The 13,810-nt window shown below is 35.4% G+C and overlaps 2 protein-coding genes across 2 annotated transcripts; both read right to left on the bottom strand.

Moving 5' to 3' along the window:
- Window positions 1–570: 570 nt before the first annotated feature.
- Window positions 571–9,000, bottom strand: mfsd8l1 (major facilitator superfamily domain containing 8-like 1). The gene is made up of 12 exons (XM_055051242.1): window positions 8,925–9,000; window positions 7,019–7,204; window positions 6,829–6,891; window positions 5,349–5,468; window positions 5,115–5,194; window positions 4,656–5,016; window positions 4,267–4,340; window positions 2,895–3,108; window positions 2,590–2,712; window positions 2,294–2,424; window positions 1,595–1,711; window positions 571–1,047 (listed from the first exon to the last, which is right to left on the bottom strand). The coding sequence occupies exons 1-11, from the start codon at window positions 8,998–9,000 to the stop codon at window positions 1,616–1,618; spliced, it is 1,524 nt and encodes a 507-aa protein (XP_054907217.1). The 3' UTR covers window positions 571–1,047; window positions 1,595–1,615.
- polr2h (RNA polymerase II, I and III subunit H) lies at window positions 8,705–13,750 on the bottom strand. Its single transcript, XM_055051253.1, has 6 exons — window positions 13,579–13,750; window positions 12,906–12,998; window positions 12,436–12,519; window positions 12,054–12,147; window positions 11,865–11,948; window positions 8,705–11,708 (listed from the first exon to the last, which is right to left on the bottom strand). The coding sequence occupies exons 2-6, from the start codon at window positions 12,976–12,978 to the stop codon at window positions 11,591–11,593; spliced, it is 453 nt and encodes a 150-aa protein (XP_054907228.1). The 5' UTR covers window positions 12,979–12,998; window positions 13,579–13,750; the 3' UTR covers window positions 8,705–11,590.
- Window positions 13,751–13,810: the final 60 nt, after the last annotated feature.

The raw sequence follows: 13,810 nt of genomic DNA, 5'->3' as shown, positions 1-13,810 counted from the left end.
ATAATGAAGGTTATTTTGTCTTAAAAATAACCTTGAAATTAACCCAGGATTTCTGTCAGACATTTTTAGTAAAGCATTTTTTTTTTCCTTCAATGTGATCTGCAATTTAAAAAAAAAAAATCTATAAATGTAAAATTTTAACTGTTATTTACCCAGAAAAATGCTGTTCTTGGTAAATCATTAAATAGAGAATGGAAACAGGTCAATTAGACCATAATAAATAAATAAAAAATAAAAAAATTATTGTGCCACTATAATATTTTACCATTTTGTGCATGTAAAGCCCAATGAAATCTTTATTTCATCTACAGTACTGTCTGCAAAAACAACAATTAGATTTTATACATGTTCCAACAGCGTCGGTGGAGCTCATGTTCTATACACGAGTGATTAACAAGACACTTCTCTGGCTGCGGCCTCCCGGCATGCAGGGTTCAGTATTAATGAGGACGATGAACAGAACAGAGACTAATGGCGCCCACTCGTGTTAAAAGCAAGCACTACATTAAACACATGGAGGAAGAAGTGTGTACTTAAAGCGTAAAAATTTTATTCAGAACATCTAATCAGGGGAAAAAAATTACAGACAGAGGAACAGACATATAAAATTACTGACAAAAAAAACAAAAAACTTTTCCACTAATGGCAGAGCAAATTAACCAACACCACACAAAGTGTACTCCAAATTTGACAACTGTGGTTTGAAGAAAAAAATAAATAAATTAACTAGAGTATCATACAGTTAGTACATACAATTTTTTTCCCTGTGTATTTCCCCACCAGAACAAGTGTCTAAAATGATGCACGTTGCACAAGCTGGTGTTTAATTTACTACAGCCAGTAAGATGCTAATTGGAAAATTGTTTATAATTTAATAAAGTTTACAAAAAAATATTTAAACAAGGAGTTACCATTAGACCTCTTCAAATGAACAGCCACTAAAATCCATGTTTCAGTCAGTGAACTGCTTTTTTAGAGAGATGTCACCTCATGAACTGGTCCCAACTTACACTTAAAGATGCTGGACAAGATACTTTGCACCATGTTCTGATATAAAAACAGAAAAATTAAAATCAGAAAGTAATGTTTCCACAGTGTTTAGTATACAAAGGCTGTACAGGTAAACAGAATAAATTCATTCAAGTAAAAGTAATAAAACTGCAGTTTCTTCCATAAACCACGTCATTTTATTAATTTATATTTTGTTTTGTTTTTTTATTCAAACTGTTGGTTTAATTTTTAAAACTACAGAACAAAATAAAAAATATACAAAAATGGAAAATACTCATCCAAGTCTGCATTGAATTTGAAATTATATTGATTTTTCTTAGCAAATAAAGTGTTTTTATAAAATTTATAAAACAAAGATTCACAATACAATTATAACTTAAATTCCAGAGGAAAAAACGTCTTCAAACCAGCTTCACAAGCAGCCCTTTATTCATTGCACAAAACTATTTAGATCAATGTGTCTGTGGAAAATATCTCCTGCATAATTATTTTGATTTAAAGAACTTTTAATAAGGGTCACTGCTTTGTGCAAAAAAGTTTATCTTTTTGAGAAATGAGCAACAGAAACTTAAAGTTATTTTACCTTGTAACTGCGGCAGCAGTTTCAGATACAGGAACTGCTGCTGCTGCTTTGCTCTGAACCTTCCGTGTGCTCCACTGTTGGCTCCACTAGACGGTTGTATGAGAAAGCCACCATAAGCTGTAGAAAGTGCAAATAATTTGTCTGGATTAATACAAAAGAAAATTAAGTATTGCATGTTATTGCAAGCAGGTCTGTGGTTTAAAAAAAAAAAAAGACAACTGGCTTTTATGCTCACTTTTATGCTTTTTTGAATAGTTCAGATGAAACTCATTTAATACCAGACTAAGATAACCAGACTGAATAGAGAAGTTCTTACTGGCCCTATTTGAAGTACTAATGTATTATTCTCCAAAATAAAAAGCTAGTTTTGTGTAATTTATTCTTAAAACAAAATAGATGACTGATAATTATAAAATCCACCAACACAAAACCAGACACACAAAATGACATACTTAAAATAAGATCTTCATTCGGGGTGTAAAAAGCTGCAAGTTTTTAAATGATGAAGAATGAAAACATTCAGTTAAGAGACCCTGCAAATAAAATTTTCAAATTTGTCTTTGTCTGCAATTAGAATATTTGATATTATGGATATGGATATTAAGGCCATACAAAGGTACATTTCAAACAAATGAGCTAAAGATATTTTCAATGCTTCATGTTCAGAACTTAATACAATTTTATTATTTTTTTACCTACCGAAAGCAGGACCAGAAGTGCCACCATTACACCCACCATTATGTACATGTGCTCAGTCAGTCCACCTCCCCATAGAGGGCCCAGGATGGTGGCTAGACCCCCAACTGAGCGACGCACTCCCTGACTAAAGCCTGCAGAGACGGTGACAAACAACCGCAAAAATAGAGTTACACATATTAATCTTTTACTGATTAACATGATTGAGCTTCTGAGGAGTAGCCAGGTAAGTAGGAAGGAGACATAAATCCAAAGAGAGGCAGATATTTATGCATCCATTAGATGGCACTGTTACTCACCTTGGGTTCTCTCTGATGTAACTTTGGAGAAGAGGGAAACCTGGGCCACAGCCACAAAAGGTAAACCCAGGGCCTGCAGAAAAACCCCGATGATAAACTCTGCCAGCTGCCATGAAAAACTACCTGCAGGAGGAAAGAAGAAAAAGAAAAAGAAAAATAAAAGCAGGATCAAAATTAGTGAGAATTTCTGATGAGACTCAAAGTTTATGGTATTAATTTGAATGTTTAACAAACTAAAACTAAATTTTGGACTTTATTTGAAGAATCATCCAGTATACATACAAGTACAACAAGCTGAAACTGACCCATTGGATTAGTGAGAAAGATGAGGCACCAGATGCAGGAGATGTTGCAAAAGGTCAAACCAACAGCGAGGACCAACCGCTCTGTGAAGAGCCGGCTCAGCCAGTGCACAAGCAGGAAACCGGCGATCACCACCACACCTCCGAGGCAGTACATCACACTGTTTTCAAGCTCTTTAAAGTCGAAATATTTCTGGGTTAATGGTGTCACCATAGTCTGGAGGAAAAAAAAAATACAATTTGTAGGTAAAAGGTACTAATGTCATTACCGTTTTTATTCGATTCCTATGAGTTCATCTTTATTCAAACTAAAATGAGTAAATCAAAATTTACAATGCTGTTTACTAAGATGTGTTTTTATGAATTTACATCATCTTAAATAACTAGAATAAAAAAAAAACATTTGTAGTAATTCCATCACTCAAAATTAAAACTCTTATGTTATACAGATCATACACTGAAAAGTTTCGACCGATTATACTTGCTAATGTTGTTAATTATTGCTTACAATATTCCCAAATGAGCCATACAAAGGTAATTCTTAAAGAAATTAGATTTTAACAGAGTTTCTTCAATATATCTTGATAGAGTTGAGTGGAAGGAAAAAGTGTAGTTGAAAAACATGCACCAACAGCTGTGAGAAAGTTGTGAGGCAAAACCAAATACAGTTTTAGATTTGAAATCTCTGAACTGTAGCTAGGGTCAGTTTGTCAAAAGCTCCTTTTAAAATATACTAGACACAGAGTGCAACTCTCACATTCCTCATTTAAAGCCACTCCAGAATCACAGATTATATCGGGAAAGTCTTGCATAGGTGTAAAAAAAAAAGAACTTGACCATTGCTGTGCTCCAGAGTGAACTAGTCAAATGAAAGTAAAGGTTGTGTTTCATTTAGAAATCAACATCCATAGTCTGAGTGGAGAAGCTCAATGTCCATTGTGAAGTTTCCTCCATGATGATTTGGGGGAGCGATCAAGTACGTTAACTCTGCTTCTATGCATTCAGTTATGCAAAATACCTCAAACTCCAGTGAACATATTTGGTCTTCTGTACCAATTGTTAGCTGTGATGATGACCATTAAAGAAACATAAACTAACACCAGAAATATGTAGACTTTGTGTAGAACAGACATAATTTTTGCTTCTTGACAGAAATTAGGGAGCTTTAATGATATTCTAATTTATTATGATGCAACTGAAGCCAAAAGTATACAAAGTCTGTGTGACAACACCGTTCTGTAGGGTTCAGCAAGTCTCCTGAACTCAGACACTTTGGTAACTCCAAGTAGTTTTACATCATGTTTCTTGTACTCAGAAAAACAAGAACTTGTTTTAGTGCTAAGGTCACATAACCTTTGTATACGAGCAAGTATACCTCCAGCGCAGTCTGATTGAAAAGGGTGATGAACTGAGCAGCCAGCAGCACAATCACTTCTTCTCTCAGGAGCTCTGATATGCAAACAGCAAATAGAGCAAAGTTACAGGAAAACCAAATTTCAAGACCGTTGATGCGTCTTTTTTCAAAAGCTACAACAAATATCAATACGCAATGACCTTCAAAGTGGTTAAGATCACTTTAAAAATTACAAACCCTAAATCTGTAGCCATATATTGTTAAATAACGTTAATACTTTTCCCTAGAGATCGAGTAAACATTTTTTGATACTTTACACCAAATGATTTTAAGATTTTTATTGAACAGATAATAAAGAAATAAAATCAATTATTTCAGCCAATTAAATGCATACTCCATCTAACAGTTACCTTGACATGTGCTGGAGTTCCTGAAAGTACTGTAAAGCTCAGAGGTTGCTGTTGTCACAGGAGATTCAAGCGGCAAATGACTGTGACTGAGCAAGTTGTTGGATTCATCCGATTTGTGGTTTTTGCACTGGCTGGATGTCATCACGGAGCCGTAGGAGCCCACAAGCTCCTGGGAGGTCATTAGCGGCACAACCTCCTCCTCAACAACTTCTTCTTCTTCGTCTTTGCTAGGGCCAGGTACGTTCTCTTCTTCATGCCGTTTTGAAATGTTATCGGTCTTCCTTCTTTCCGTAGGTGGCAAGTCCCAGTACATGAAGACCACTGCCAGTTGAAGGAGAATCCACAACAGAAACATAAACAGCTGTAATGAGCAGAAAAGAAGATTGTTAGTTCTTAGTCAGGCTTGTGATCAGTTTACATTAAAATTTGATTTTTTTTTTTTTTTTTTTGCATCCTTACCCCTGGTGCAGTATATTTGTTGACAATAAAAGGACCAATATGGAAGTCACAGAGTCTCAGAAAGATGTTGAATGCAGGGCCTAAGTAGAACCAAGGTAAACTTTTCACTTTGACAAATTCTGGGTAAGTGGAAACAGATAAAACACTGTCCTTGATGTGATTTAAACGTTTTTTTAAAAATTACAATAAAATTATCTTTTAATTGATATCATAGCAGATCACAGACGCACAAACCGATTAGAAGGCCAGCCTGTCTACAAGCCATGACAGCAGCAAATACAGTGGCCCGGTCTTTTGGAGCTGTGCTTCTGGTCAGGAAGCCAAAAATTGATGAGCCAGCACCTGTACCAATGCCTGATAAAAAAAAAGAAAACAATATATATATTTTTTTTTTCTCTCTAAAATATATATATATATTCTCTAAAATTTGCTGTTGTGATTTGGTATGAGTTGCAAATGAAAACACAAAATGTGCAATTTGATCTTAGGGGAAGTGGCCACATTGCGAAGAACATTTCAACTAAGAAAATCTAGAATCAAACCTGCGCAACTTGGCATATCACTATCTTACATTAAACTCTTAAAACATAAAAACAGGCACTGAAAATGAACAAGTCATTGCATAAAGTGTGTCCAAGTTTATGTAAAAGGTTTATTAGGGATCAATGGTAAAATTAGTGAGGATCTAAAAATCCATATAAATATGCCATTTTTCTGGAGCCTATGCCAAGCTTCATCAGTAAAACATAACCAAAACAAAGCCAACATTATAGAAGCTTATCAAGTTAGAAATAACTAACACTGATTTTGGTATGATGTGTGGATGCATTCCATATAGCAAAACTTGACTGTCTTTTGTGTGGTCTTCAGTAATTCAGAAGTTGACTTTGATGTGCTCTGGATCACCAACTCCAGTTGCACTTGAGCATAAGGTCAGACCTTCTTCAGTTTTTCTACTACAGAGAAAAGTTTATGGTCCCCTCAATGACAGCAAATTGTGGATGTCTTAAACCATCGAAAAAAGGCCCACACCACCACCAAATTTCTACTGAAATTTTTTTTTTTGAAATTTGTGTTAAATTGCCTGTATGTGTATGGTGATTTATCAGGTTTAGAGGACTCCAAAGCGATTAATTCACCCATTCATAGACATGCTAATGCCACATTATAGCACCAACTGCCCTGGGGAAATCCAACAGAAGAGTAGCTGCCTCTGACCACCACCACCAGCAGGCAAGATGGGTAAAGTGTCTTTCCCAAGGACACAATGAATGTGGATGAAATGGAGTCTCAAACCAGCAACCTCTACCACTGCGTCCACAATCACCCCCACAGTTGATTCATGGTTTAACATGGGCTATGACTTTTTCTTTACAAAGGGCCAGAATAAATTGAAGGTTTAGTTTTTCCTGTTCTCCAGATAAATTGAATCCTGAAAACTGCATTTTGTATTTACTTAAGTTATCACTTAGTCAAAGACCTGAGAAAAAACATGAGGGGGATTTTTTTTTCTTTTACACCCATTTACATGCTACTGAGGACAGTAACATAATGAGGCTGGTGGCAATGTTTACAAATTATGTGTTATCTCATCTACAAGCAGTGAAATAAATTTTCAAAGGTTAATGACATGTTGGTTACATCATCGTAAATTATAAAACTGATTTATAGCAATGCTCATTTTTAATAGACATCATTGTGAAGAATGACTTACCAGCCAGCAGCCTACTTGACAATAAAAGCCACTTTGAGTAGCCCATGAAGTACATAAAATTACCTGCAAAAGACACATGTTAACAAATTATGTATGTAGTAGTTTTTTTTTTACAGAAGTTTTGGAGACAACTGAAGATACTATTTGTGGGCATGAACAGTGAGTATAATATGGGGAATTTAAGACTTACCGATTATCTCAAAAAGGTTACAAAGCAAAATGATTTTCTTTGTTGTCCGTGTCCGATCGGACCAATATCCAAACAGCGGTCCAGACAAGAGCCCACTGAGGCTGAAGGCTGACAGGGCCAAACCCAGGAAATAAGGAGCTGCCTCTAAAGTCTGCAGATACCTCCATATCGTGGGTAATATAACAGCTGAAAATGCATAATGCAAACGTATACATTTTAATTTGACTTCCTGCTGTAAAAAGGCAAAGCATTTCATTTGATCAGCACAAAATGAAATATTGCTGGTTTTCAAAATATAACATAACTGTTCGAAAGTGTTCTTTAAATTTGTAAAGTTAAACTTACAAATTTCAATACTTATCTCAATAATCTTAAAGAAATCAAACAGGCTTTACAGATCAACTTTCTTTTTGTGTTTAAACCATCAGTTCTGCTTTACTGAAAATCTACAGACAAAAGAGGTGGGGATAAAATGACTGCATGGTTAATGTCATTATGTAGAAACATTAAATCATATCAATTTATATTCATTTAAGGGAACTGCAGTCAAACTTTTCAAAAAGAAGGGGTTCTTGTTTACCACCAATGTCCATCTGGATTATCACTCAGACGAAGAATAAACCAAGATAAATGCAATCTAAACTCAATGGCAAAGTCAGGTGACGCTCAATAAATCATACTAAGAAACAATGGAATGGAGGAAGTGATTACTCAATCTCTTGAAATCTGGGTAATGCCCATCTTTTGTCATGTGGAGAAAGATAACTTCCACATCTCTAAGCAGGCCACAGGTTTGAAGCAATATGGGAAAGAAAAGGATGTCTCTGCTGATGAAAACCTTCAGATAGCGTAGTGAAGAATGACAAGATATGTAAACATTAGCTACTTAACAAAAAGTGAAGTGTTATTATACTGTTAATAGACGTGTAGCTGATTCAGAACAAAGATGGGTTTGTACAGATAAAGGCATAATGAGGAAGGTTTCTGTTAGACAAATTCATCAGTTTAAGAGAGCAGCTGTTAAAATGCCTTAAGAAAGCAGCAAACAGTTCTTTGAAGCCGCTGGTGCATCTGGAACGTCAAGGTGGAGGATCTTGCAGTGCATGAACCTACTATTCGGCCACCTCTAACCACTGCACACAAGGAGAAATGGTTGCAGTTGGCCCAGCCATACATAAAGATTAATTTTCAGACTTGTTCACTGATGACTGCTGTGCAACCTTGGATGGTCCAGATGGACACAGTAGTGGATTGGTGGTGGATGGCCACCACGTCCCAACACAGTTGTGATGTCAGGAAGGACAGAGTTAAGAGTCTAGATCTGGGATTTTTAGTAAACAATCCGTACACTGGAGTACAAAACATTTTCTTCACATATTACAGCAAACGACAAAAAGATTAAGTTTCCTGATAAAAGACAGGATCATTTTTGTGAGTGGGGGGTAGGGAGTGTCAATCTGGATATGTACGGGCATTTTCACTTAATTCAACTCTATTGAAAGTCCTTTTAAACTCATCTCTGAAAGAGAATTTAAACTTGATCAGTTTGTGATGTCTTGTAAATTATTTTGTTTAAAAATATAAATAGAGGTAGCATAAATAGGGAGTTGTATTTTTTAAGCCATAGCTCTGATTTAAATTCATAATCTAGTAGAGTATGGAGGGTAAAAAAAAAAAGAAACAATATAAAAGAATACACTTTTTGTTCATTTATTGGTTCAGGTCAAAACTGTTAGCAAAATCGATGGCATTTAAACAGAATGTATGATCAAATCCACTTCCGTAGCTTTCAAAACTGCAGACTCTTTTAAAAGACACACAAGACTGTAGCTCAAATAAATATATTCACTAGTTATGTCACTGCCCGTCTAATACAGAGCGTCAGTGAGCAGTTTCAACTTCTTACCATATTCCACACCGCTAAAAAGAAAAATGAGTCCAATGGTGGAGAATGTCAGTTTCTTTTTACGTTGATAGTCCATTGTGGTTCACTTAATTTTTTTTCGCTGATTTTTCCCAAGACATCGCCGTCTCCACACGAAGCTCTGCTGAAAAAGTCCTGTGCGCTTCCAATTAGTGCCGACGGAGATGAGACCTTAAATCTGTCCACAGCCGGAAGACAGGAGAAAGAAAACCACTGAGAACGTACTGTGTTTTTCTATTCGGAGCAGCTAAAAAGTGTGAAGCGACTTGACAAAAAATTTTTTAAAGTCTCAGAACAGATGCTGTTCGCCACGACCAATCCTACCCAACTAAATACGTATAAATCTCCCCAAAGGCAGATTACGTCACTTCCGGTAGCACAAAAACTAGTGACGTTCCAAACTGTAACATGAATCTTCATTCCTGTTTTCATAAGCATTCATATGCATTTTAAATGCATTTGAATGGAGTCTTTAAGAGTAACCATTAAAAACCTGACAACTGACAAAGTTCACCAATATGAAAGTGTGTTAAACATAAAAAAATATTTTTTTTAGGTGTCAAACTCCAGTCCTGGAGGTTCCACTGCCCTGCAACTTTTAGATGTGCCTCTGCTGCACCACACCTGAATAGAATAATCAGGTCATTGGCAAGGCTTTGGAGAACTTATCTACACAAGGAGGAGGTCATCAAACCATGTCATTCCAGTGTTTTGTACCTGTAGCACATCTAAAAACTGCAGGACACCGGCCCTTGAGGATTGGAGTTTGACACTCCTGTTTTAGCCTGTCTGATCTAATTAATTTTGTCATCAGTCATAATATTTTTGTTTCAAAAACTGTACAGCAAATAGTAGATTTTGGGGATTTTTTAAGGTAGCTGACATTAGTGTTTCCAGTGCCTAGCAAAAGTATTCCTGCTTGAACTTTTTCGCATTTCATATAAAATGTGATTGTGATTTTATGACAGACCTTTGCAAATTAACACAATGGAATGGAATGAAAATAAACGTTCTTCAAATAAGTCTGAAAAGTGAGGCGTGCAAATGAATTCTGCCCCATTTAATCTGATGCACCCCAAAAACATAAAGTGCAACCAGCATGCTTCCAGAAGCAAACTAGTTAGTAATTAAATTCAGATTGTGTGTAATTTATATTTTGTTGTTGTGTGGGCCTAAAATGTCTCAGGGAGTGGTTGTGCATATTTAGCTGGATAGATCTAAATATGCACAACCATATATATAAAAACCCTGTTAGAGACTGGAGGTGACTTTAAAAATATTCTCAAAACAACAATAAGTGTTTTAGGAAGGATACAATCTGTATCCAGACTTAATGCCAATTGAGAATAGCATTCACCAGCACTATGTAGCCAATGTGAGATCCTCCCAAAACCAACTGCAGCTAAAATTACAGCCAAAAAGGGTTCTTTTAATTAGGCTCTGGGGAACTAAATATAAATGCACTCCACACTTTTCAAAATTGTATACATATGAGAATAAAAAGGGAAAAACAACATTTTCTTATTCTTTAAAATTATGAACTGCTTTGTGTGGATCTCAATTGAAAGTATAGTTACTGTTGTGAAACTCAGAATGTAAAAATAAACAAAGGGATGTGAATACTTTTGTACAGCAATGTATTTGAACACATTAAATGCATCACAATTTATGTGAGAAGCTAGTGTGAATTGGGGGATCTAATGTTGTGATTTACCAATTTCCATCTGAAAAATTAAAATATTTCTCATTTAAAAAATGAGTATACTGTTGTTACATGATGTGCAGGCAGGCCTGTTTTACTGCATCAGAAAATTCCACGTTAATTAAAGTTTTACTTGCATTTATCAGGAATGCGTGAGTCACTGGTAACTCTTCTCTATCCTGTGACATTCATTATCACAGGCTTAAACAGCTCTGTTTGTGCACAAAAGCTGCTTTTTCTTGCCTTTAATTTGATTTGCAGTCCCCAGCATCATAGAATTTCAGTTTGTCCCCATCTTGAATTTTTCATGGCCACACCACTTAATATTCAAAGTCGATTTTACAAATCTTTAAGTTGAATGGTTTGTCGACATATGAAATAAACAAAATGGTTGTTGTGAAAATGTAACATCTGAAAATAAATTATGTAAATGCGAACTTAAATTATATGAACCGTTATTCCCTTGAACAAAACTTGTGATTCCCTTGAAGATGTCTCAGATAACATTTTTGATGTTTCATCTCACTATTACAGCAAGTCTCGCTGGTGTCGTGCTGTTAAAAATCCAAATAAATGTGATGTTTGAGGCGAGTATTTGCAGGTTTTGAGAAAAAGAAAAAAATAAAATAAACCCCATAATGGATCAAGATCCTTATGCAAATGCCTTGCATCTGCTAACCATTGTTTTTATAAAAGAAATATTTATTTACAATTGCTTGAGAATGAGATTGTATCTGTTATTGCCAAAGTCTTGAGTGTGTACTGTGTCTCTGTTAAAGCATTTTTATGAATTAAGACACAGAAAAGGTGTTTCCAAAAGTATTTTTCCAATAGTCCATGTTATCCTTCTGTAAATTGCTCCAAACATAGATGTATAAATTTCACTATGACTTCAAAGTTAGATGACAACAGAGTGCAGTGAGTGAGTGGACCAGGAGACCAGTGCTCAGAAGGCCAGCTTTTTCATAAGAAGGTAGACCCTGGAGTCCACTTCAAAACCATGAAGGTTGTTGGCGTCTCCCTGCAGCCTCATAAGAAGACCTCCATAAGACACATAGGCAGAGCTGAAAGTATAAGCACATCATACAATTATTTTTTTCTCATAAACATATTTGCCATATTTTGATGCAGATTTCAAGTTTTGCATTATACATACTAAATAACTTCATTTGACTCAATGTCACTACTACTCACTCATGCTGCACAACCAATTTACTTACAGACGTGTCGCTGCTTCAGTTGATGTTTCATCGCCTTCAATCTTGTACACCTTTCCATACATCACATACTCAAACTGGTCTGCTCTACAAAATCAAATGTAACTCTGAGTACAAACTTCAAACTGCAAACACATGGTGTTGCTTACTTACATTAACATGCAGAAATGTATGCGGTGGAAAATGTCTTACCGAGACGGTCGATCATCCTGAGGGTTGTACTCTCCATCATCTGGTGTTCCATCCTCATATAATGTGCTGGCAATCACCAGTCTGAACTTGTCACCTTAATGACATGGAAAATAAAATTAGAGAATGATGGCATCATTGTCTTAACAGATGCCTTGACATAGGTTTCCTCTGGATTGAATTTTTATGTCCATGTTTTTTATACATCTCATCTGAGCAATTGAGAAATAAAACAAAATCAACCCATTGTATCTTATTAAAAGCCAATTGACACCAGATTTTTTTTTTAAATACATGCAAAACAGTTACAAAGCTTTCTATTTAACTAGATAACATTATTTCAAAGTAAGACAACCATCTTGGACAAAAGCAGTTAAGATCTTACCAAGATCAACAGGATATATCTGAATGTTCACATCCAAGATGAGGTCCATCTTGAAAGATTCACTTTCACAATGTAGTCGAGACACTTAAGACAAAAAAAAAACAACAACATGTAAACAACATATGCTGTCTAAATGCGTGTGGTAAAGAGACACACATCTAACAATTAAGTTTTGTAGAAGATTTAGATTTTCCATTCTTTACAAATAAGCTGCTCAAATAGATTTTCCATTAAATACTCCTGAAATTTGTATTTACTTATTTTATGTTGTTATGTCACCATCAGTCAATGGGCTTAACACTATGTTTGCCTGGGTTAGAAAAAAAACACATAGCACCCTCATAAAACTAAGCAGAGACAGAATCAATAAATCAACGAAACCCATTAATAATACAGGCGTGTAGGCCTTATATTATGCACTTTTATTTTGTTTTCCTCTTGTGGGCGGTTTTTTATTTCATCTCACATACCTCTGTCAAACTTCTTGCCATCTGGATCAATGTCTTTTACATCAAAGATATCTTCAAACAGGATTCCAGCCATTTTGTGTTCAGTCTGATTTCCTGGAAGAGATCAAATGAAATAAATACAAAAAATAAAAACACTAGGCAACAGATATCAAGCAACAAGAAGAGGAAACAATTTACAACAGCAACTTTTAAAACATACAGAAAATGAAATAGTTAAAAAAAATCATGGTGCCTAAAACTGTAGAGTCTACTTTTTTCGTGTTTGGTAAAATCAATTGTATTTTTCACTGATGCTAAAACCCCATTCATGCTTTCGTCTCTTCTTGATTACTGTAATTCCCTATTTCTTGGTCTGCCAAAAAAAAAAAATCCTCTCAAACATCTCAGATTATTAAATAACAACAAAGCAAGAGATCTCAGCAGAATATGATGATTTTACTCCAACTCTTGTCTTTTTGCATTGATTACCCGTGGTGTGTAAAGTTGATAACATATAAATTAAGATTTAATTGTAAGATTTTCAACCAATATTTGGACTTGCAATATCTTATTTTACAAAGCTACGTATTCCTTACGTCACCCGTACAAATACATTAATTACTACAACTTCTGCTGCTACGTTCAAGCTAAATGCTAATTTTAGCATGCTTCCCAGACAAGTTTTTACACTTACCACAAACGCTGTTCTTGAAATAGACTATAAGGACATAAAACTACAACCACTCCGAGTGGTTGAAAGGCCGCAAGGGTTGAATATAAGTACTAAATTTGTTCACTCAATGCGATTTCATTCATAACTATCTAAACCATAATATCCCGCGGAGGAACAATGTGCTCAACCTCTGACACGGGAAGTACTTCCGACCAGAAAATAATAATAAAAAAAAACAAATAAAAAAAACTGG

Source organism: Poeciliopsis prolifica, unplaced genomic scaffold (genome assembly GCF_027474105.1).
Source record: "Poeciliopsis prolifica strain line A6 unplaced genomic scaffold, Auburn_PproV2 SCAFFOLD002, whole genome shotgun sequence".
NCBI lineage: Eukaryota > Metazoa > Chordata > Actinopteri > Cyprinodontiformes > Poeciliidae > Poeciliopsis > Poeciliopsis prolifica.
Note: the sequence above shows the minus strand (reverse complement) of the source record. Positions and strands in the feature narration are given on the sequence as shown.